The sequence below is a fragment of the Pempheris klunzingeri genome, chromosome 11 (assembly GCF_042242105.1).
Source record: "Pempheris klunzingeri isolate RE-2024b chromosome 11, fPemKlu1.hap1, whole genome shotgun sequence".
NCBI lineage: Eukaryota > Metazoa > Chordata > Actinopteri > Acropomatiformes > Pempheridae > Pempheris > Pempheris klunzingeri.
The window spans coordinates 12,300,080-12,322,042 of NC_092022.1; the positions used below are offsets into that span (position 1 = coordinate 12,300,080).

At 41.0% G+C, this 21,963-nt stretch overlaps 1 protein-coding gene across 1 annotated transcript in view; it reads right to left on the reverse strand.

Annotated features, from left to right (window-relative positions):
* Positions 1 to 16,092, reverse strand: part of lrp1ab (low density lipoprotein receptor-related protein 1Ab) — an 83,560-nt gene extending 67,468 nt beyond the window's left edge. Inside the window, exons 1-2 of the mRNA XM_070839152.1 lie at positions 16,020 to 16,092; positions 4,823 to 4,963 (exon numbers count right to left, since the gene is read on the reverse strand). Of these exons, the coding sequence (XP_070695253.1) occupies positions 4,823 to 4,963; positions 16,020 to 16,092 (214 nt within the window). The remainder of the gene's footprint in view (positions 1 to 4,822; positions 4,964 to 16,019) is intronic.
* Between the last annotated feature and the right edge of the window lie 5,871 nt (positions 16,093 to 21,963).

A 21,963-nucleotide genomic window follows, 5' to 3' on the forward strand; every position in this document is an offset into this window, starting at 1 on the left:
CAGATGGGCCGGACAAAGGACCAGGCTGGCAAGCATCCAGAGGGGGCTCAAGGGCAAGAGATGGACAGATAACCTTGTTGTGTGGTCCACGGCCGCCTCAGGCAGCTGTATGGAGGTGATAACTCAATCTTCCCATCTGAACTCCCTACCAGCTCGGCCCCAGGCCATGGCATCCACGGACATGGGCATAGTGTGTGTGTGTGTGTGTGTGTGTGTGTGTGTGTGTTGAAAACAAATGAAATCATATGTTTAACATGAATGTTGAATGAAAAGGAGTGTGTATCAGGACTTGAGTGTCCACATTTTGCTATTGTTACATTAAATACCCTGAGCCTCTTCAGCCAAGGGTCCCTAAGTTTCATTATGAAGCTGCATTCCAAGGTATATCTCCTCAAAATTACTTTCAGGCATCAACATGAGAAAAAACATGTGAATCTGTGTGTATCTTATGTGTGTAACACTTATACTTGCCAGTGGAGACAACTTTAATGACAGCTTAGCAGCACAAGCACAGGCAGTGGTTTGTCATTTGCAAGTGTTAACTACTTTGAGTTATCAGCTCATTTTCTCTTTCTGAATGAAAGTGGATAGCACTGCGTGGGAAAAGAAAGGCAGTGTATTTGCATGATTGAAACGCATTTCACCCCCTGCTTGGAAGTCCTCCTGTGGACATTTTCATGCTAAATCAAGGGCTAAAAAGTCTAACAGAGAATTAGGGGCAGACAATTGTTGCATAAGGTTTTTGATGATGAAAGAGATTCCTTCATGGCAAGCACTTCTCATGATGGAGAAAGTGCTTACGTGATAGGGCTTAGTCAGACATCTGTTCCCATTTGCTGGCTCAACCACAATGAATGTGGTTCACGCAAGAATCATAATTGCATACAGGCTAAGGATACAGACAAGGAGTCACTGTTTTTTATAGCTAATGTTCCAACAGAGCTATGAAATTAAATTGAAATTGTGACACAGCTTTTTTAATTTCAGCAGCAGCATCACGAAATAACTGTAACCAGAATGGTTTGAACATTAACGTTATGTTTGTTCAAATAATAACTATTAATTGCACAATAGCCACAATTTTGACATGGTGATATGGAAAATTTCACAATTCAATTCAATTTATTTTGTATAGCCCAATATCACAACAGAGTTGTCTCACAGTGCTTTACAAAGTTCACTGAAATAAACAAGAAGTGTAAGCGAACAAACAATCTAATAAAGAGTCCAGCAGTCGATGAGGCCAATGGATCAGCTGAGCTGCAGAGAACATTACAGTACAATTTGTCTCAAAAGACTTCTTTACATTGTTTGCTTAACTTTTGCACGGCAGGCATGCATTGACAACAAACCTGTCCCTCACTGCTTTAGCTCTACTAGATAGAGAACACTTTAACAACATACCACAACTAACTATGAGAGCATTAAAAAAGCAGCAGCCCTGAGCATCACTGTGGAGACACACAGAGCCTAAACTCCTGCCCCGAGGGCAACCACTTCCTGAGCCCTAAGCCTGTATGTAATTGAGGTGAAATGGCTTGTCTGAAACCAATTGAAGCCATGCAGTGAGGGGGAGCCAATGCAGTCCCTGGGAGAGGATGACAGGGTCACACCTGCAGACAGGGGCCTGTACAGGCAGCCTGCTGATGGCTATCTGAGTTTGTTCTAGGGGCTATAAGAGGGAGGTGCACAGTCGGGGTCTGAGGGTTATGACAGCCGTGCAGCTGGCAACCTGCCCAGACCCCCACCAATCCATCTATGATGACAAGTCATGCAGATCCATGTGAAAAAACATGCATCCATGTACATACCTCCTCATCACATTGCTTCAGTGCCCCTCTAATAAAGAAGTCCACAGGGTAAGGATGCTAACATGCAACATTGACCCTTGGCATCAACTGCAACCTCAACCAGAGCATGTCAGCACCTCATGAGATGAACAATGTCACAACCCCACTACTGTGGCATAGGTCTGTCTTCAGCTTCTCAACATAATTACAGCCCAGATGAATGGTTTGGAAATGAAAGGCAATTAGACCTCCAGACAGTGTGATACTGAGGAGTACACTTTCTTCAGCAGGGGCAGACAACAACAGGTTTACAATACCCACCACTCTGACAGCAAGTGAATTCATGATCATCATAAACAAAACAGGTGGCATTTTCAAGAAACACAACTGGCACTTCACTCAAATTAGCTCATTGAGTGGTTTTCATCATAACACTTGGGCTTGAGGATGAGTGAAATAACACAGGCAGATTCTTAATTTCACATACTCTTTTCAAATTATATACATATCTATTTAAGAAACAAAGCTCCATGTTGGCCGCATGCATTGCCTGCACTGTCACAGCCTGTGAGTTACACAATTGTCATGTAGTGAGGTAATCCCGCACCAAGATGGGGGTACAGCCCAGCAGCCACAGGAGGGAGAGAGGAAGAATAGAAAAGAAGAAATGAAATAGAGTAAGAAAATAAGAGCCAACTGTTTTTGCCTTAGAAAATCTCCGCAAGTACTCTTTGTAAACCAAGCCTGTAGTTAGTAATTAACTTGAACTGGAGATAATGTCGTAATTATAGTAGCATGCACCACTCTAATTCCCATCAACATTACCGTACAAAGCCAGACTGTGGTCAGGGGCATGTTGGAACAAAGGCCTGGAGAGGAGGGAATTTTCTTGGAATTCTGTAACTTTCATAAAACTAAATTTGAAAGAGAAAGTTAGACTGCTTTTGTAAACTTTGCAGCTGACAAAGAAGCAGAACAGATGAACAGATATGACCTGGAGCTTTCAAAACAAAAAATTGAATCAACACAAAACTTCCCCAGTTGATCCAGTTTTCAGCCCCCCTCTCAGATGGATCAATGTTTGGCCTGCCTTTATCTGTCTACTATCTCCTATTTCCATCAGTTAGGAGCAGCCCTGTTTACAGCATGCCTCTTTCCAGAAGGGGGGAAACCAGGCTGATGACCTGCAAACTGTTCACCCCGCAAATGGAAAAGCCAGGATAAAAAGAAAAGACTTTTACATTCCTCTGAGTCAGAGCTGGATTTTAAATAACCTCCAGAGTCACACTCCTCCAAACTCTCATGTCTCCATCTATGCTGGCTCAGTCCCATTCACTCAGAAGTTTTATCTGCAGCCCTCCATTCCAAACACTACTCACATTTAATGGATGGCTCAACTTAACGACTGTGGATAAAATCTGACTCTGGCTGCTTTTCATTGTGATACTTAAAAGGCGCCACGCCTTTGACTGTGATTGTTAGGCTGCAAAAACATAGTTCTGTACTGTGAAAAAGTGCATTAATTGCAGTAACAGATATTTATTATGACTGCCTCAGAAACTCACATGAATAGAGAAGCGCCTTAACTAAAGGTAAAGTGACAGGCAGATTAGAGCCCATGGGAAGTGGGTAATTGAGCAGAACATATCTTGATGTTCTGGTGAAACACCACTCTCCATCTCTCCATGCAGAGGATGAATCACACCATTGTCTGTGTCACCAAATTACATAAGTGCTATGGAAAATTCACTCAGTTCAATTGCTTAGTAAAAGGGGCAGAAATTAAATGGCTGCAGCCTGTTTGAGTGAATTATGTGGGTCAAACTTACATACAATTGCTCATGTTTTATGATTGCTGTTATGTACAAAACTACAACTGATAATTTTTTTCCCCTTCTAAAATGTCTTTAACCAATATATTTTTGCTAAGTGTGCACTTAAAAAAAAGTGTTCAGCCGTTAGCAGTCAATTCTCATTATAAACTCTGTGCGAATTAATAAATATAGGAGAGCGACAGAGAAGATGGATCGAAGAATGTCGTCTGTTTGGCTTCAATCTTGTATTTTAGCTCTGAATCAGAGTTTTGCTGTAAGTAGTATCCAATCTTTTAAATGATTTGGTCTGGAGATGAACTGCCCAACATTTTCTGAGCATGGAGGAGAGCACTTGACCTATCTGTGGGAGGAGGATCCAAATAATTTTAACTTTCTCCATCTCAACACCTACAGTTAACGTTTTGTGTGTCTATGACCACACCAATGATACATCTTGTCACCCTCAGCCAGCTCACACACTTCCAGTTCCTAATCCTACGTGTTAACACTTAATTGTGTTTTCACCCATAACAACAAGTCCCTTAATGCTGGGTGTCAGCTGCTTGTCTCTGCGTGCTAGACTATTGTGAGAATGCTTGTGGCATGACAGATGTAAGGTGTGGCACATGCAGACAGTAAAATCACCATTAGTGCCAGCATATAAACAGAGGAAAGGCTTTTACCAAGGACAGTTTATGGATGGAACAGGAGGATGGAGGGGGCTGACAGATGTGAGTGGCTGGGACAAGACTCTTAGGGACTGCACAGATCCCGCAAGAGTCCAGACAAGAGCAGACACATCCCTGAACATTCAGACTAAACACGGCCGCATAATTAGAGCTATAATTCTACAGAGCAGCCAGAGCACACACTGTGAGCCTGTGTCCTTCGTAGAGAGGGCATAACCTACCCTCTTATTCAGGACCAAATTAAACTGTCTGAACATTGTGCTGTTGTCTCTTCAAAGCTATTTAGTGGTAGTGAATTTGATGTCTTATTGCGACGTGCGGCAACAACACAGTGACAACAAGAAGTATTAACAAAGACTCAAAATTTTAATATATAAAATTAAAAGGCTTGATTTGCAAAATAGCTATGTAAAAATACAGAGCCGAGTAAAACATGTAATAATCCTTACTGCCCTGAACCAACAGCTTGGAGAGAACTTGGAGAAAACATAAAAGAAAGACAATTTAAGTAGCTTCTTTCTGTGCTTACAGATATCTGGCGATTCATCCGAGCCATCTGGACAGTCCTTCTCCCCATCGCAGCGCCAGCCTTTGGAGATACAGGTCACCTGGTCCTTACATACAAACTGCTTAGAGCTGCAGGTCTTGGGCTGGTCATCAGCTTTGGGAGCTGAAAGAGGAGAAAGTTGATGTGTCATCATAAACAGCAACTGTGGCTGGAAATGTTTTTGAATGACAAAATACATTCAGGGAGAAATGCAACTCTCAAGTACCCAAATTTGAAAAATATCCGCATGAAAGTGACAGTTTTTTCAAGGTGTTATGATGTTGCTCCTTTTTTTTTTTTTTTAAATCACTTCTCAGCAACTATTCTCTCCCGTGCATAAACTTCATAGGAAATTTCCAGCCTCAAGTGGTATAGATCTTAACTCAGCAGGGCAAAGCAACATGCAAGGGTCAACCCAAGTTTACAATGATGTTTTTGTATCAAAAGACCCACAGGCACACACTATTCAGAAAAAAAAAAACCTCTGCAAGTTTACTACTAACAGTGGTGCCTTTTAGTTCTGGGTTTGTTTGTTGTTTCCTCTCTTCTTACGGACATCTCATTTCTTTCCGCTTTTTTTTTTTTTTTTTTTTTTTTTTTTTTTTATTACTGCTAAGGTGTTTTTCAACTTTTACCACAGAGGCTCTTTCATGTGTCACAGCACAGACATAACTGGGCATTCAATCACCGCCTGACCCATGGGAAACTGCAGAGCGCGGTAGTTCTGGGCAGTAAGTCAGCACAGATTGTTGAGGTGTACCACAGGCTAGAAGCACCACAGCAACGCTCATGACCCATCAGCAGTCTGATCTGAAAAGGGTCAGTTGACCCAAATTACAGGAAAAAAAAACCCATATTTTCTCACTTATCTCTTTGGGTATCGAACCATGGATATAGATTTGATATTATTTGCCCAGTCTCTGAGATTTCTGCCTCCACCCCAAAAAAGCTGAGGTGAATGGGATTTCTGTTGTGCCACTCACATCACTGAAAACATACACATTTTTATAACGGTGTTACAAAATTTCCAAGTTTATTAGAGGAATAATCCTAAAATTGCAATGGGGAAAAGTGAAATTCTATGGTAACATTTTCTCTGAGTATAAGGAAGAGTGAAAATAGCCTGCCAAACTTCTTTCTTTCATGCGAGTGGTCAAAAATGTTACACGCAATAAAAACAGACCACAAAGGCCATTTTAGGCAGGGTTGTTACTGTACTGTTGTGCAGCAACACTCTGGCAAGGACGGCAGCGAAGGTCTCATTGTGATTCTCTGCAGGGACTGAGCCCTCTCTCGCCCTGGATGACTTGCCTCCCTACGTACTTGGCAGGCAGGGAGGTGTTTGAGGTGGGTGGTGGGGCGCACCGCAAGGGGGCTGGGATGTGACTGAAATCACAAGAGAGCGTGAGGCTAGTGTAACATTGCAATCACGTTCTCTTTGACTGTCAGACGAAGGGCTTCAGATCCTGGTCTTTCTCCATGTGACAGTGAAGTGTATGTGTTGGCTGCACAGTAAGACTTCTGACTGTCATGTTTTAGTAAATACAATTACAAGCTGAAGGGTTGCAGGGATCAGATCGCAGCGTTCCTCATAACAGTACCTTGATATTTGAGGAGATCAAGAGGGAGCGCTGGATTTTAAAATGAGGTGTTTACACCGGTTTTCTTTTTACACAATAGCAGGGACAAGGCTTACAAAACACAATTCAAGGGATTCTAGAGGATAAAATTTAAACTCAGCTGTGAGAGGCTATAACAGAAAGTATGCATAAAGTGCCATAAGAATTTGACAGGACTCAAGATGAGAGTAAGAAATAGATGGCGAGAAATATAAAATAATGGCTAGAGACCAGTCGCTGGATCAGTTTAGGCAACACGCACACATCCAACCCCTTGGTGAGGGAATGAGAGAGGCTAGCCATGGCCCGAGGCCAACTTGTTAGTTTTGCTTCCTTTCAGCTTACCAGTGTCCTGGTACATTTTGTATGGTGGTTAATAGACTGGACTTGCCTATGTTTATATGTTGCCATTTAATCTGCCTAAACAGCCAACAACCAAACAAACAGCCGTCCTGACTGGGCCCTGAGCTGAAATGAGTAAAAGCATTGAAACCTCCAACCGGCTGCTATGTGAAGGCATTCCCTTGAACTCTCTGGTCCCCGTGTGAAGCAGCTGGGCTGAGCCGGTTGTTCCCTATGAGTAGGCATAAAACTGGAAATAAAACATTGTGGGTTCTAATTTTATCATCGCTTTACACACCAGCATGAAATGACCGCAGAGGGGAGAACCTCTGAGCCTAATTGGAGGTTGTGGCAGAGGAGGGGTTGGAGACTGGGGGAAAGACTGGCAGCCTTCCCCCTCAGCAGTCCTCTTTCAAAGCCCCCTGAAATATCTCAAACAGAGATGTGAATTGTTAATTCAGCCTGCAAAGTCGTTTTTTTTCCAAAATCACTGCCAAAATGCTGACAATTTTTGGAAGGTACAAATCGGTCTGCGATGTTAAACCATTTGAGTCCACTTTACCTACAAAAGGGAATGAAGAAGGTCTTTATTTAGCCTCCTGGGATTGGCCCAACAGCAAACACCAATCCCATTGAATCAAGGTACATACTCCACTTACAGGAACTCCTATAAGCCCAGTGTGTTCGCCTCCAACAGAGTCCTCTCCTGATAATGCCACTCCAACTAAAGCATTTCCTGCCACAGCTGAAAGGCAACTTGATCACACTGCTGTGACTAAATGGCAGGAAATCCCACAGCATTCAACTCTTCTATCCACAAAATGGGAGGATTGTCACATTTAAAAACAATAATAATATCTTCTCTTGCTTATGATCAATCTTTACAAGTAAGATCGTGTTATGGTATACACTTGAACATGAAAAACCACTGCCTCTGCATTAAGATAACATGAGAACAACCATCCTAAGGATATCTATTGCATCTAATTGGAGAAGAAAATGAGAAAAAAGAAAACAACTCTCACAACCTTAGTGTGAAATTTAAAACTCTTGAGGGTTTAAACTATTACTCAGTGAGGGCAACTTTGGAAGTTCTACAGGAAACAGAGTTTCTATTTCTGAAATTTACACCATGAACAAATTTCTTTATTTGGCTGGTTTAAAAAAAGAAAAAGTACAACATTTTTAAACAGCTGTCTTCCACAAAAAAAAAACTGTCTCACTGATGGAGTTACAATATGTTGCACTGACAGTTTCTTTCATTCAAAATATTTTCAGGGGTAGAGTGATACAGCAAAGGCATTAAATATGAATGCTGGAAAAGTCCTTGTGGCAACCTTAAGCCCAAGAATGCCTGAAGGCCAGTCAGTAGTCTGTAAAGATGTCTCGAGTATTTGTCCATTAGGCACAGGATTACTGTTTCTACTCAACTAAGGATCTAATTCTCTACACTCAACTAAACATCTAATTTCATTTTTTTTCAATGGTTTTCAAGCTCTCACTAAAGAGACGTCCAAGGACATTAAACTGGGATGGTTGGTTAAAATTAGAAATGATCAAATGTAATTCTATTTTTCTTTCCCCGTTATCTTGTCAAATCAAAAAAGAATGGTAGTCAGTGCTGTTTCACTGACCAAAAAAAGTTTCATTAAAAAGGGGTTTCCTCTGGTTATTAAGTACTGAAAACTTGCTTTGCATGGTGTGACTTCCAGAAACAAAGAATAGATTTTTACATTTGCTATATTTCAATTGATACAATTCAACAAGTGCACCTGTGTAGTTTGGGTGCTTTGAGGGGACAATAGAGCGCTAAGCAAAATTGTGTAAGAGACACTTGACTGACTTAGAAGTCCCTCCATGTTGTTGTCACTGAAAGATACATCCAACAAATGTTAGAATACTGAATTGACGTACACGCTATGCTATAAATCACTGAGTTACTTCCAAGTATGTGGCTGCCTGGGGTCCAGTTGGCTGACTTTGTTTCAGTTTGAGCATACTGCCAGTTGTATGGAGCACACACTGCATTTCCTTATGCAGGGCCACTGGAGCTCTGCGCTGTCTAAACAGTGCACACAGAGTGAATTGCCCCTAAGCACCGTGCATGGCAAAAAGCATTAAACACGAGTGAATGAGCAAATGCATTTAAGTACACAGAGCCTGGCCTGTATAGAAATGTCCCTCCTTAGTGCCTTGTAAAAATAATAAAGTACCTTTAAGGCCATCCTTTCATTTGCAGTTGTAAATTTAAGGAGTTATTTTGTTTTTATGTAATCCAAAAACTTGACAAAACAATCTCAAAGGCCGAAAAGAACTCTGTGGGATGGAACAGGATGGGATGATGAGTCAGTGGTGTTGTGGCACCAGTTCAGCAGCCAAGTTATGGAGGCTTCCAGACACCATCACCAGCTGGGACACAACACTGACCACCCCCCTACTCCCCCTCCCAACCCCTCCATCCCCGATCTGTCTCTGTCAATATGGCCATCCCTGCTCTACAAATCAACTCCAGATCCATGCAGCACATTCCAGCACCTTCTAATTGATTTCATGTGTATAGCTTTGCCTCAAAAAAGACAATCTGTAACAGACAATCTGCTACATTCAAAGAAACCAAACAGCTGAAGGGAAAATTACTTGTTGCTTATTTCTCCTTACTGGAAAATATATTAAATGTAACAGAGGCCTAACATCATACTGCTGATTATTTCAAAAGTTCTAAGTGGCTGTAGTAATTACTATAAGTTTGCTTTAGTTAAAAACGTGCCACATTTGGGCCGTCATCCGAATGAACACAGAATACAGGTTCAGCTGGAATGTTCGCCAAACAAATTGATATATGAAATTTACTTTTGTTTTTCAACCAACACTGAGCACATCCTCGTATTCAACCAACCCAATCCCCCTTGTGGATAATTTCTAGGGTGAGCAATAGAGCATGGATTCTATTAAATGCTGTTAAAAGATAACAATCCGAATGGGAATGTGAAATGACTTGAAGGAATGAATAAATAAATGGGTCTCAGTGGTCTTGCTGAGAACCATGGCGGTGAGAGGAGAAAATGGAAATAAAACCACGACTGTTTCTCATCCCCCATCACTTCTCCGCTTCCTGGTCCTCCACTGTGGAACTCAGGTCTTCCAGAGTGTTTCGGGGAGTGAAAAGAAAGCAAACCGACTACAGTATGTAATTAGACCCCTGAGGTCAAGTTTGAAGTGATTTCTCTGCGCTCAGTTTAGCAGAATTTCAAAGCAAGAATCCATGCATTATAAGTAACAATTAAAACCAAACAAGGACCACAGGGAAGAGAATGAGGGCAGAGGGAAGTCATTATTCCTGAATTTTGTGCTGTATTAATTATTCAGATGGAACACTATTTTTTAGCGAAAGTCAGGGCCTATTTGGATGTGAAATGTGTGATATTGTGGTTTCAGAGGGTAGAAAGTGCAGAACAAGTGTATCAAACATTATCTAATGTAAGTCTCTTCCCTGGCTACTGCAGTAACTATTGAATCAACTTCTTCAATGGCCACACTGTGCAGTGCTCATCCAGTGGAAGCAACCACTTAGCTTTGTGTCAAGCAAAGCCACAGCCGAGCACTGGAGCACTTTAAACAGCTCAAAGTTCACATACAATGTCCATAGGCTGTTCAGATTCTGACTCTAATTTGAGTTAGTACCTGCTCTTGTGCCTGAAAGCCTTGTTTTTGTGTCATTGCACAACAAAAGGGTGCAGCTTTGACCTCCGAGGTAACCTGATGAGGCTCTGCAGAACGTCACAGACCAGAGCAGTAAAAGGCATACAATGAGTGAGTGTGATTGATGGACATAAAAGAAAAATGTAAATAGGTTCACGGTGCCTTCTACAAAGTTCTTCTACACCCACCCTGTAGAGTCTACAGTTTACTTTGGTTTAAGAAAGAATTGTTTGTGAATTAAAGCAAGATCTCTATGAATCTTTCATTAGAAAGAGACAGGAGGGAGGAATGCTCCTGCCTTAATCATTTCCAGGAATTACTCATAAACAATGCACACACGAGTGGTCATCCACTTCACATCTTAACAGATGACATCTTTGCTCAGCGGTGAGTTCCTAAAACTTCACAAAGCACGAAACACGAAACATTAAAGGCCTCAACTTCACATGGCCCTCTGAAAATGAGTGTGTTTGCCCAACAACAGAATAATGGAGTATCACAAATGACTGAAACTCTTTCAGTAGTTATTTTCACTTGTATGTAGAAGCTGTGGACGTTGGCAAGCACAGTTAAAGTCAAAGACCGCACGCGCCCTTCAATCTTGATAATATGATAATATTGTTGAGTGCCTGCAGACCAGTGGTTCCTGGTCATATGCAGTAGAGTTTTGAGGTGATAACAGAATCAGACAAAGAAATGCAAACTCAAAGGGGACATGCACAATTATAAATACTTGTTGTTTTACGTAGCCATGCGGCATTGAACATTTATGGAATGCATTACCTTACATTATGATGTTGCATTTTCACTACAAGTTTTAACCTTTCAGCATTATGTAGATTGACTATTTAATTCTTATAGATATTCAAGGACATGTTACATATAGTATATTGCATAGGCAGGTGTTATATCAGCTAGAGAAGAGCCACTTACTCAAAGTTGCTTTGAGCACATCCATAATTATCTAGATAAAGATACTTTTTTTGTTGGGAAGAGGACAAAACAATAAATCACAAAGTGTGCTTATTGTGTGTTTTGATGCTGCTGGGCTAACAATGGTTGATGATTACCTAATGCAACACAGTTAGAATATATAGATTTTTTTAAAATTTTGCTATGTCCCACATCTCAATAATGTTTACACTGTATTTTCTAATATGTTGTATGTCTTAATATTGCAAATTTGTGGTCAGCTACTGTAATCATGACACAATCCATCAAAAGGGAACATTTGCACGTTCTCTTCTACAAATGTGCTATAACAATAAACTCAAGTTGTGTCCACATCTTTGCCACGACACAGATAGCATAGATGTTTGTTTCATGTACCTCCACAAACCAATGACTGAGAGCCATGGCTGTGATTTTGACGAAAGTAAACAGCTTTGACACTTTGCAGCAGTCCATGAAATTGGATTCTTATCACCATATATCAGATACTCTCGTCTGACCAGGTGTGAAGGCAACCAAGGGTCCCTGTGATGAAATCGATTCTCCAGTCAACCACAAAGCAAGCAACATCTGAGGTGTGCATGAGCGTGACCCAGTAAAGCCAACAACACCAACACACAAAGAGCAGCTGCTGAAAGTCTCCAAAAACTGACAATCTGTGTGGTAAGCTTATGGCATCAGGCGAGGAGTTCACTTTTAATTATGTTGAGGTAAAAAGAGTCAAAAAGCCAGTATTCTCACAGCTGTGCCAGGTGTCAGGTAAACGTTGCAGCCATTTGCAACATTTGAACAAGTCTGTGTGCTCTCTTGATAACGTGAGAGGACAAACAGATCTATTTCCTGTTCCTGTTTGAAGATGTGCTATGATAATGGGTGGTGGCATGTTAAAAAAAATAGTTTCTAAGAGACATCATCGAATTAATGTCAGGAAAGCAGTAACGCATGGCGAGTTTGATTATATCACCTAGAAAAGCCAAATGAATCCTACAGAGCAGCATTAACACACACCCACACTCCCTATTTGTTAAAGAAGCCAATCCGCTCCTTTTTTTAGGCCTTAGGAGCTAAAACAGCGTAAACAGTGATGTAGCTAGCAGAAAACACCAATTACAGTACACCCCTGCTTTTCACAATCAACAGACACTCTTTCATCTGCAGTCTCACGCCTTCAATATGTGGGGAGCAACACTGAGGGCATTTATGTTAATATGGTTTTACCCTCTAGTCACAGTTGATTGAAATGCAGTGCAGGAAGCAGGGGGATAAAAAGGGGATCTTTTCTGCAGCTACGGTCAAGAATCCCACCGTCTGCTATTATCATTTTGCAAATATTTTCACTAGGTCAAGACCAAAATGCAAAACACCTGCACACAAGCTTTAGATAATACTTCGCTCAGAAGCCAAAGAATGTATAAAAACTGGACACTCTGGCTATATTTCACTCCAAATATTTTATGCTTTTTTATCCTCTGTTTCTTTGTGAGAAGACTGAAGGGTAAGAAAATCATTTTAGGGATTATCTGTGTTACCTGATAAGAGTGCATCAGCAGACAGCCTCAGGTGTACAGAGTTACAATAACCACTCCCCAGTGACCTCCACTTGGAAGAGCTGAAGAGAGCAATCAGAGTTATATTACCTGTTGAATTTGTATGAGGGATGCTGAATTTTTCCAGCAGATGTTTCCAGTGACAGTTGTGAGGAAAAGGTAAGCCAGGTCCCATTGAAAAGGTCAGGCAAACAGAGTGTAGGCTCCTCAGGAATTCAACCTCTTGAGCCTCTGACCCACATTTACACTTTCCACCAATGGGAGTCTTCTGCCTCTAAAATCCTATATGTAAGCTCAGTAGTCATAAAGTTATCCAACATGGACATCTTGATAGTATGATTACAAACAGGAAGCAAATATGAAGGATTTCTTTTCACATTGTGCAGTTTTGCTGCGTGAGACAAATACATCAAAGTCTTAAAATGACATGGCTGAAATAATACTCCAATGTCAACCAGGGCCAAAATTATGTCCTGATTAACAGAAAATAGTCTATCCAACTATGTTGATCATTCATGAGGGTTGCAACTTATGATTATTTTCATTATTCATTAAAATGATCACTGTCAACTCACTGTCAAATATTTTCTCAATTAATCAGACTACAAACTGTCAGAAAATAGAGAAAAACACCTATCACAATTTCCCAGTTCCCAGGGGATCATCTTCAAATTACTTGTTTTGTCCAAACAAGATTCCAAAAACCTAAGACAACAAATATCAAAGAAAAGTAGCAAATCCGCACAACTCAGTAGCTAAAACTTTTGGAATGTTTTATCATCTTTGATTACAAATGACTACAAAGATTAATCAATTTTCTGAATTGATCAATTGATTTGCAATTGGTAATTCGTCAACCATTTGTTGGATTCAGCTTTTCAAATATTAGAATGTGATGCTCTACTTTGTTTTTTTTCCTTTTCTCTTTTGTAGACCAAGCATTTCGTTAATAAACTGCTAAAGGGATCTGCAGCTTAATCAGTGATGGAAATGATTATTAGTTGCACCCCTAATATAAACAATCATTCACCAGAACTACTTGGCTCAAACTATTGTGCAGCACTGGACTGGATGACACCTTCAAGTGGCACAATAATAAACTCCTGACTAATACCAAAAGATCAATAACAAACAAAGGGGTCTGTCCAATGTTTAACTGTTAACTACGGCCTTCTGACATTCCTCTCACTAATCCTTTCTCATTCGTAAATTCATGCTGTGCCCCAGCGGTGATCCAGACAAATCCAGTCCAAGTGGCCGGCCTCAGGGTTTCTATCCACTCACTTGACCATTCCTACCATTTTAGACCAACACTGCTCCAACGGGAGGCTGATAAATCAACTGTTACTAATGACGTAACTCACATATACCATTTCCATCCCTGACTCCCTGTGATGTAACTATATGCCAGTTTCAGAGATTATCCAAGAAGTTTATTTCGCTTCACCCGCCCTCACCCCCTGCTCTTCAGTTGGTCCCTCCCCCCTTTTGCAGTCACATCTATGTTGGATTAATGGTCTCCCTGTGTCCAGATGTTACATACTGATGGAGGAGGTGGGAGGAGCTTGCCCACTCATGTAACCTCAGCTCTATGGCTTTCACTCTGAGCAGCCTCCATCAAATTCAAATGAAACTTATGTAAGATCTCACAAGACAGAGAAAAATACAGCTTTAATGTGTTACTTTTCCTTTGGGCATCAAAGTAAACATGGACTAAAAGAGTGAATTGAACTGTCAGATTAATATTTGGCCTTATACAAGGCTGGACAGGACGGAGGATATCAGAAGTACAAACGCACAAGTTTCCCACTGTTTTATATCCACAAAATATTGTGAAATTAGCTCAAAAATAGACCTCAGAATATGACAATATACCTACAGGCTTCTTTCTGAATGTAGCATATGCTTTCTGGGCAAATCTAACTCATACTACTATGAATGAAAATGTAATATTAAATGTGACAATATATATATATATATATATATATATATATATATATATATCTTCTGAATAACCACAAATAGACTACTTGAGCTATCTTGTACCCTCATGTTTCTCTTCAAGTGCTCATGTAAGAAAAAGCAAGCTGTTAGCTCAACAGGTTTGCAATGCACTGTCACATGAGCAATGGTGCATTTAATATCTCATTATTTCCATCAGGGATTCGGGAGTATTAAGGAGCTACCTGGACGTAACAGGATAACTGCACGACTACTCATTTCGCTATCAGACACTACCTGGATGTCACTAATAAATTGTGATTCCCAGGCAACTACTTGCGTTACACGTCGGGACAAGCCGCGCCATTGAGATTATACCTTAGCGAGCAGACACAACTGTTGTTTTCATATGCGCCAAGTAACTGAAAACAAACATGAAAACTGATCTGACCGGTGGCTCCTACAGGTTTGATATGAAACACAAGCGTGGTGCCTCGGTTTTTGTTTTGTTTTTTTGCTGGAAAAAAAAAACCCCAGCACGTTTGGTTTGAATTGTAGCTATCAGCTGTAGCCATCCAGAGAGTATACATAAGGACGAATTGTATTTATCGTGGAAGATGAAGAGGGGATTTAGCGATTTTTTTTTTTCGCAGACAGTCAGAAATTATGTCTTTTTAAAAAAAAACAAAAAAAACGTGTGTTGTCTTTTACCTGCTGAATGATCCAACAGTGAATAACCTCACTGTCTGCCATCCTTGCAGGGCAGGCCCATTCTGTCTGCTCAGACAGGAGCTCTGCTAAAAAACGCAGACACATTTCACGCTAAAATCATCAGCGCACTGCTTATTTGTGCGGTACTTTCTCTGATTAAAGGTTTTCCTAAATATCGATGTCCTCCTCTGAGGAGGCTGCTGTGGCACACTGTGTTATTGTGAAGGCAACCTATTTGCGGTGTTGGCTCCAACTCTGGTGAACACAGGCCTGTGCACAGATGCTTTGCACACACAAAAAAGGAAAAAAAAAAAGTGGTCATGCTTTCCCCGAGTATCACAATGCGAGATAACACAACAGGCTTCTTACCTACGGTGGCACCGTTAGGAGATGTGATCTCCAAGCAGAGTATAAATCCCAAGTAGAGCAACCTCATCGCCATCTCCTGAGCAATGCTCGATGGCACTGCTGTTAGAAAGGAATAGAGGAAAAGTTGACTGGATTTCTACAACCTAACAATCCGATCAACCACCTCATCCGAACCCCTTCAATGGTCCGGGTGCGATTGTCCGTTCAGCTGCACCCCCAGCCCCGGACGGTGGCCGCTTCGGACGGGCTTCTGCAAAATTAGGAGTCCTGCTACAGCCCGGCGAGGCTATAGGCAATGCAGCAGCACAGTCATGTATATTTCTAATTGATTATCGGCAGTCAAACATGATGCACGGTGTAACCTCTGTCTCTGTGTGTGTGTGCTTGCTGGGGTCTCTGTTTCACCACACCATGCCACCAGAATCGTCCGCACGTCCAGAAGCCCCTGCAGCCGCCGGCTCTGTTCAGCTCATTCCGTGCCAAAAAGAAAAAGAAAAATTAAAAAGTAAAAGCGTTTTTTCCCCTCGTAGCGCCAATGCCTCCCTGTGCTTGTGGTTGCATGAGTGGATGGTGAATCTCAAGCTCCAGCACTGTGGACGAGCGCGTGACGTAAGCTCGACTCCTCAAAAACTGGGATAACTGAGCGATGGGCGCCATCTGCGCATGCTCAAACACACCTCCTTTTCTCCTATTTCATGCGCTTTTTCATCCACCGTGGAGGTGGGAGAGAGAGGCGGCGCTGCCGGAAACTGCCGCTCTGGGATCAGCCATGTTGGCTCAATATATTTCTACATTATAACGACTTTAGTTTTTCTGGTTAGGAAGTCAAATGAGCGGTGAGTAGTTGTAATTATAGGAAACAGTCAATTAAAACAGGTGTTAAACACTGACATGCTGCTCACAGAGTCGTTGAACATAATGTCTGCTTCTTTCTACCATCAAGTTTCAGACTTCATCGGTCCAAACTTATTTTGATTTTTCATCAAAATCAATCAGATTGTTGAGAAATCCACTATCTCACTTTCAAATTGTGATATTTTGATATAAATTCCTATCTTGAATCTTGAATTTTGCCTAAAATAAATGTTTGCTTTTGATTTTAAATGATGTCATCTCGTTGTAATCTCACTGAGCTGTTATTCTTGGCCTTACACAATCAGAGTTACACCTAGTTTTACAAGCCACAATAAAAAAGCACAAAGTGAAACAGTTGAGGGAGAAGTGTATGTATAGCCTACATTGTGAAGGCCCATCAGCCTTTGCGTTCTTCATGAAATCACGCCCCCTAGTGGTGCATGGAAATGACAAATGGGTATGATTGTAAGATATTGAATGTGGCTACATGTTTACGAAAGAGCATATGCAACTGTAGCCAGTTTCAGGTGAAGGTAATTTTTCACAAAATGAATATTTAATTGTATTATTTTGCTTGTAACTGCTTAAGGGAAAAATACCTAAATCAAGCAGGGGTTTGGATAAAGACACCACCTACAGTATATCCCCCAATCTATTGAACAAATAAACATTTTAGCCAACAATAAGGTCAAAGATATTTCCACTAATGTAGATAGATTTTGATGGTGTATAAGGGTTGACCTTATCTATCTTATCTCTAACTATTTAACTATTTTGAGTGTAAAAACAAATTATCTGCATGGATAACTGGATCTGAATATAAAAATGAAGTGGAATAAAATATGAATAAGTTAACAGGCGAAATTTGCCCTTACGGGGGAACATAAGTGCCCTCAAAGATTTAAACAGGCATCTTGAATGGCATCTTCAGGCATCTTGAATGGAAATTAAAGATTTATCCTGAGTTCCCTTATTAAAATATTTTCCACAAGGCAAGTGCAAACGTAATAATGTTGCTGTTTATAGCTCTGAATAAAAAGCATGTAGTCTTTCTGAAATTATTATTCAGTGGTGTGATTGTACGGTATGATTGGATAGTCTCATAAACCATCTAAACCTGCAGGGGGCAGTGAATACTTACATTACAGAGAGACATGCAGCCTTTAAGTCATTTCATTAACACAACAAACAGAATCTAATCATTTAATCAAATATTTGGTCAGTTTTACATGGCACAATCAAAGAGTCTTATGGTTAAAAACCATGTGTTGATCTTTGCTCCATACCGCTTTCCAACTGAGATCCTCATAAACTACTCTTTCTGCAAGTCTATGGTGTTATGCAATGTGTGTCTCCTTTTCCCACTGGCATTTAATCATGGGGACTAAAAACAACTGGTGTGCATTTCACACACGACACAAACTGACAGTAACCTCGCTGCCACTGGTGTTAAGAATAAACGTGCCTTTCAGGGCTTTTCAGTTTACAGATGTTTAGCCAGAGCCTGAATCACAGGGGAGAATGTGAAGTATGTCGAGAATCTTTGAAAAACATGCCTGAAGTGTCTGGATATCTGTTGAATCCAAGCATATTTTCACTCCGAGCTTCAGAACAGAATATAAACACAAAGAAATTTAGGGAGAAAATAGTTAGCGTTGCAGTATGTATTACATGCATTTCATTAATGCGCCTATTAAAGTTCACTAGAAGGCAATTTTTTGATGTTAATCATTTTGTTTGCTTTTTATTTACATTGCTGTTTCTCGTTTGTCAACGCAGTAAATCAACATGATCGCTGGTGTCCCCTCAGCCTGAGAATGCCCCCTTTGTGGGAGGAGGGCTGAGCATTGTCATCCAGGAGAGACAGACACCAGCATGCTGTGTGGGAGACAGCTTGAAAGAGTGCCAGCGTAAACACTCCCAGACCACATGTTCTCCCAGGGCAGAGGGGCTGGCCTCTCTCCAGGCACATCTGCACACAATCCCTCAGCTTTTAGCAAGCCAGCCAAGGAGATGGAGCGGGGCAAAGGAGGGAGAGAAGAGGGGGAGAGAAGAGTTCCCAGACAGACAGAACCTGCTTTTTCTATGACAGTGGTGTCAATGATGAAAGCCATGACATGTGAAAGAAAGAATGAAAGGCAGCATCAATAGGGAGCATAACAAGAATCTGATCCCTTTGTGCAAACGTAATAAAAATGGTGTGTGTGACTGCTGGCCACCGTCGCTGTAAATGTACATGTGTATCACACAACTAGATTCACATGCCAAGGTCTGTTTGGCTAGAGTCATTAGACAACCTGCCCATATCCTTGAGAGAAGATGGATTGCGGTATAAATCACGCACACAGCAAACACTCTCCATCTGCAGCTGCCCTGCATGCACTCCATGCACCATGCCTGTACTTTCTCAACAATAATTCCAGCTCACATTATGCCTAAATGTAAATATAAATGTACTCCCATCTGTCTCTGACGTCTCCCCTAACAGCTTCTCTTGGTTGCTGCCTTCCAGTTTGCAAGTAAAGTGTGGTTTTGTGCGTGTTTTCACAGAGAGGTAATTACTGAGCGAGCTATGCTGACAACACCTGAGGAATGTGGAGCATGCACCAGCAGCCTGTGTTCCTCCTAACCCCCCACCACCCCACCACCACCACCACTCACCCCAACAATTCTCCCCCATCTGCAGCCCTCCCCCATACAACCCACTAGCAAGAGAATCCCGTCCAACACAAAGTTCAGCATGACATTTTCACAGGAGCCTTAGATGTGTAGATAAGGCAAATGTTATTTTATGTAATATTTTGGTTGTTCCATCAGGACATATACTTCAACTCTTGATTATCCCAGATTAAACTGCTTAATCGACAAAATCTGTATTCTAGTATATAGTTACAATCAAATCACTTTTTTTTCTAGTGAAGGAAACCCTATCTGAAAGCCAAAGCTCCCAGCAGGCCCCACTATTCCCGGTACTAGTGAATTCACAGTGTGTGTTGGCTGGCTCGGGCACTCTGCTCACTGAGTCACTCCCCAAACTGTCCTTGAGCTCTGTGGAACTCACAGCCCATCTGGCTGAACACTTGCACACACATATCAAAACACTGCATTGATTGAAACGGGGTAGTGAGCAACTCTGGGTGACCTAATTGTGGTCTGAAAACGGTCCTGTCGAAAAATGCGTCAATATCTGGCTGGAGAGGGCGATGGCAATGCAGAATAATGTTATTTTTATGCAGATGAAGCCAATGTATCAAGTTTTGACATTATGCAAATACATGTGTGGGAGAGAGACAGAGAGAGATAGAGATTATGAATTCAGCTGAGCCTCTTCCGTCTGTCTGACTAGACCATCATGATGAAATCAGGATGAAATCCCTTGTGCATCTAGATCAACGCAAGTATATAAGTCTGTCCTCTGTCTTTCTGTGCAGCTGAGTTTTTGCAGTTGTAGATGCAAATGCCATGTCTGGAAAAAAACAACACTGTACGGCTGAATGAATGATTGCATATGTTTTCTACACACTTGAGGGCTAATCAGTCAGGGTACACAAGACAAGGCAAAAGAGCCAGGGGATTTAGTTGCCAGGCAACTTCTGTTGATACAAACGCTTATTTTATTCATATGACGAGAGTTGTCTAAAAGCATGACAACTGATGAAAAGGTAGAGGGAAGGGATGCAAGATCATTTTTGACTTAGTTAGACAGTTATCTTATTTATCAAGAGTTAGTTGTACATTTGGGCCTCACAAAGAAACATAAAAACATGGAAATTAGCAGGGGTGCAGTCATACTTTTCAGGGTTAACATTAGAATTATATAAGAAATGAAGAAGTAAGTTGAAAGGTATCTCACAGGCATATAGAGTACCATACCAAATGTCAGGTATATTTACAGTAAAGCATCACTTCCAGGTTTTAACTGTTTATACTTCTAAAACATTACTGTGATCACAAATATGTCGGGTATATATGGCTAGTTTTGTCCAAAAGTAGCAAAATGTGACAAACCCCACACATTTAATGCCACTTTTGTCTTTTATCTGATTCGTTGTTAGCACTGCAAACAGAACAGAACAAATTAAAAGTATACCGCTGTTACATAACAGTAGTAGCAATAACATTTCCTTTAATTTATTCCTTAACCAAAGGCAGTAATCTAGCCTCCGTGTTACTCAGTAGACCATGGTCAGCCAGCCGTAAAGAGCTGCTTTACTATAGATAAATGTCATTTGTTTAGTGCACCATGATGGTCTAAAGGCTATTTAGCAAAGCATTTTCACCCTTAGGAGATACATCTGCTTTGACAAAATGGTCAAATAGAAGAGAATGCTGCTGTTGGTTGCAACTTGGCTTTTTTTTTTATTACTTTTTTTTACCTTTAAAATACATATTTTTGATGCTATATTAACTGGGGGCACAATTAACAAAGATAGCTCAGATAAAATAACCAGGACCGGCCTTGGCCACAGATTTGCTTTGGGTACTTTCCGAAACACCTTGACCTTACTGATTTAAGGTGGCATCCAGATGGCAACAGCTCGGCTCTGACAACAGCTCAGTGTATGCCTTACCATGCGTATACGCAGGTGTATGCATGAGACAGCACAGCTCCTCAAGACTTTGAACTGCATAAAATTCACACTCTACTGAGCAATAAACTGAATACACTCTTAAGTATCTTTCATGGCAGGTCCAATGTTATTTTACACTTCAATACCTCCTGCATCTTTATTTGTATTAAAACTCTGTATCAACACAGGATTCCAGATATTTAGCTATCTACTGATTCAGTTTCCTTTAACTACAGTCAGCTTGGGGACACGTTACTACCCTTCCAATAAGTAAAATACAGGAATCATAGGAAAATATTATTCCAGGTCATAGTGAGTCATGTCCACTTACTACTCAGGAAATAACAGTAGTGGGCTATTCTTTCTCATTTCTGGTGCATTATAGCCTCTTGACCTGAAAGTCATTTAGCCTGACACTAAAGCCAGCTGCTACAGAGATTGGCTGAGCGAGTGGGATAGGGTGGGTTTCAACGTGCTCAAAATCACAGTTATCATGCCAGACTCTGCTATAAATACTG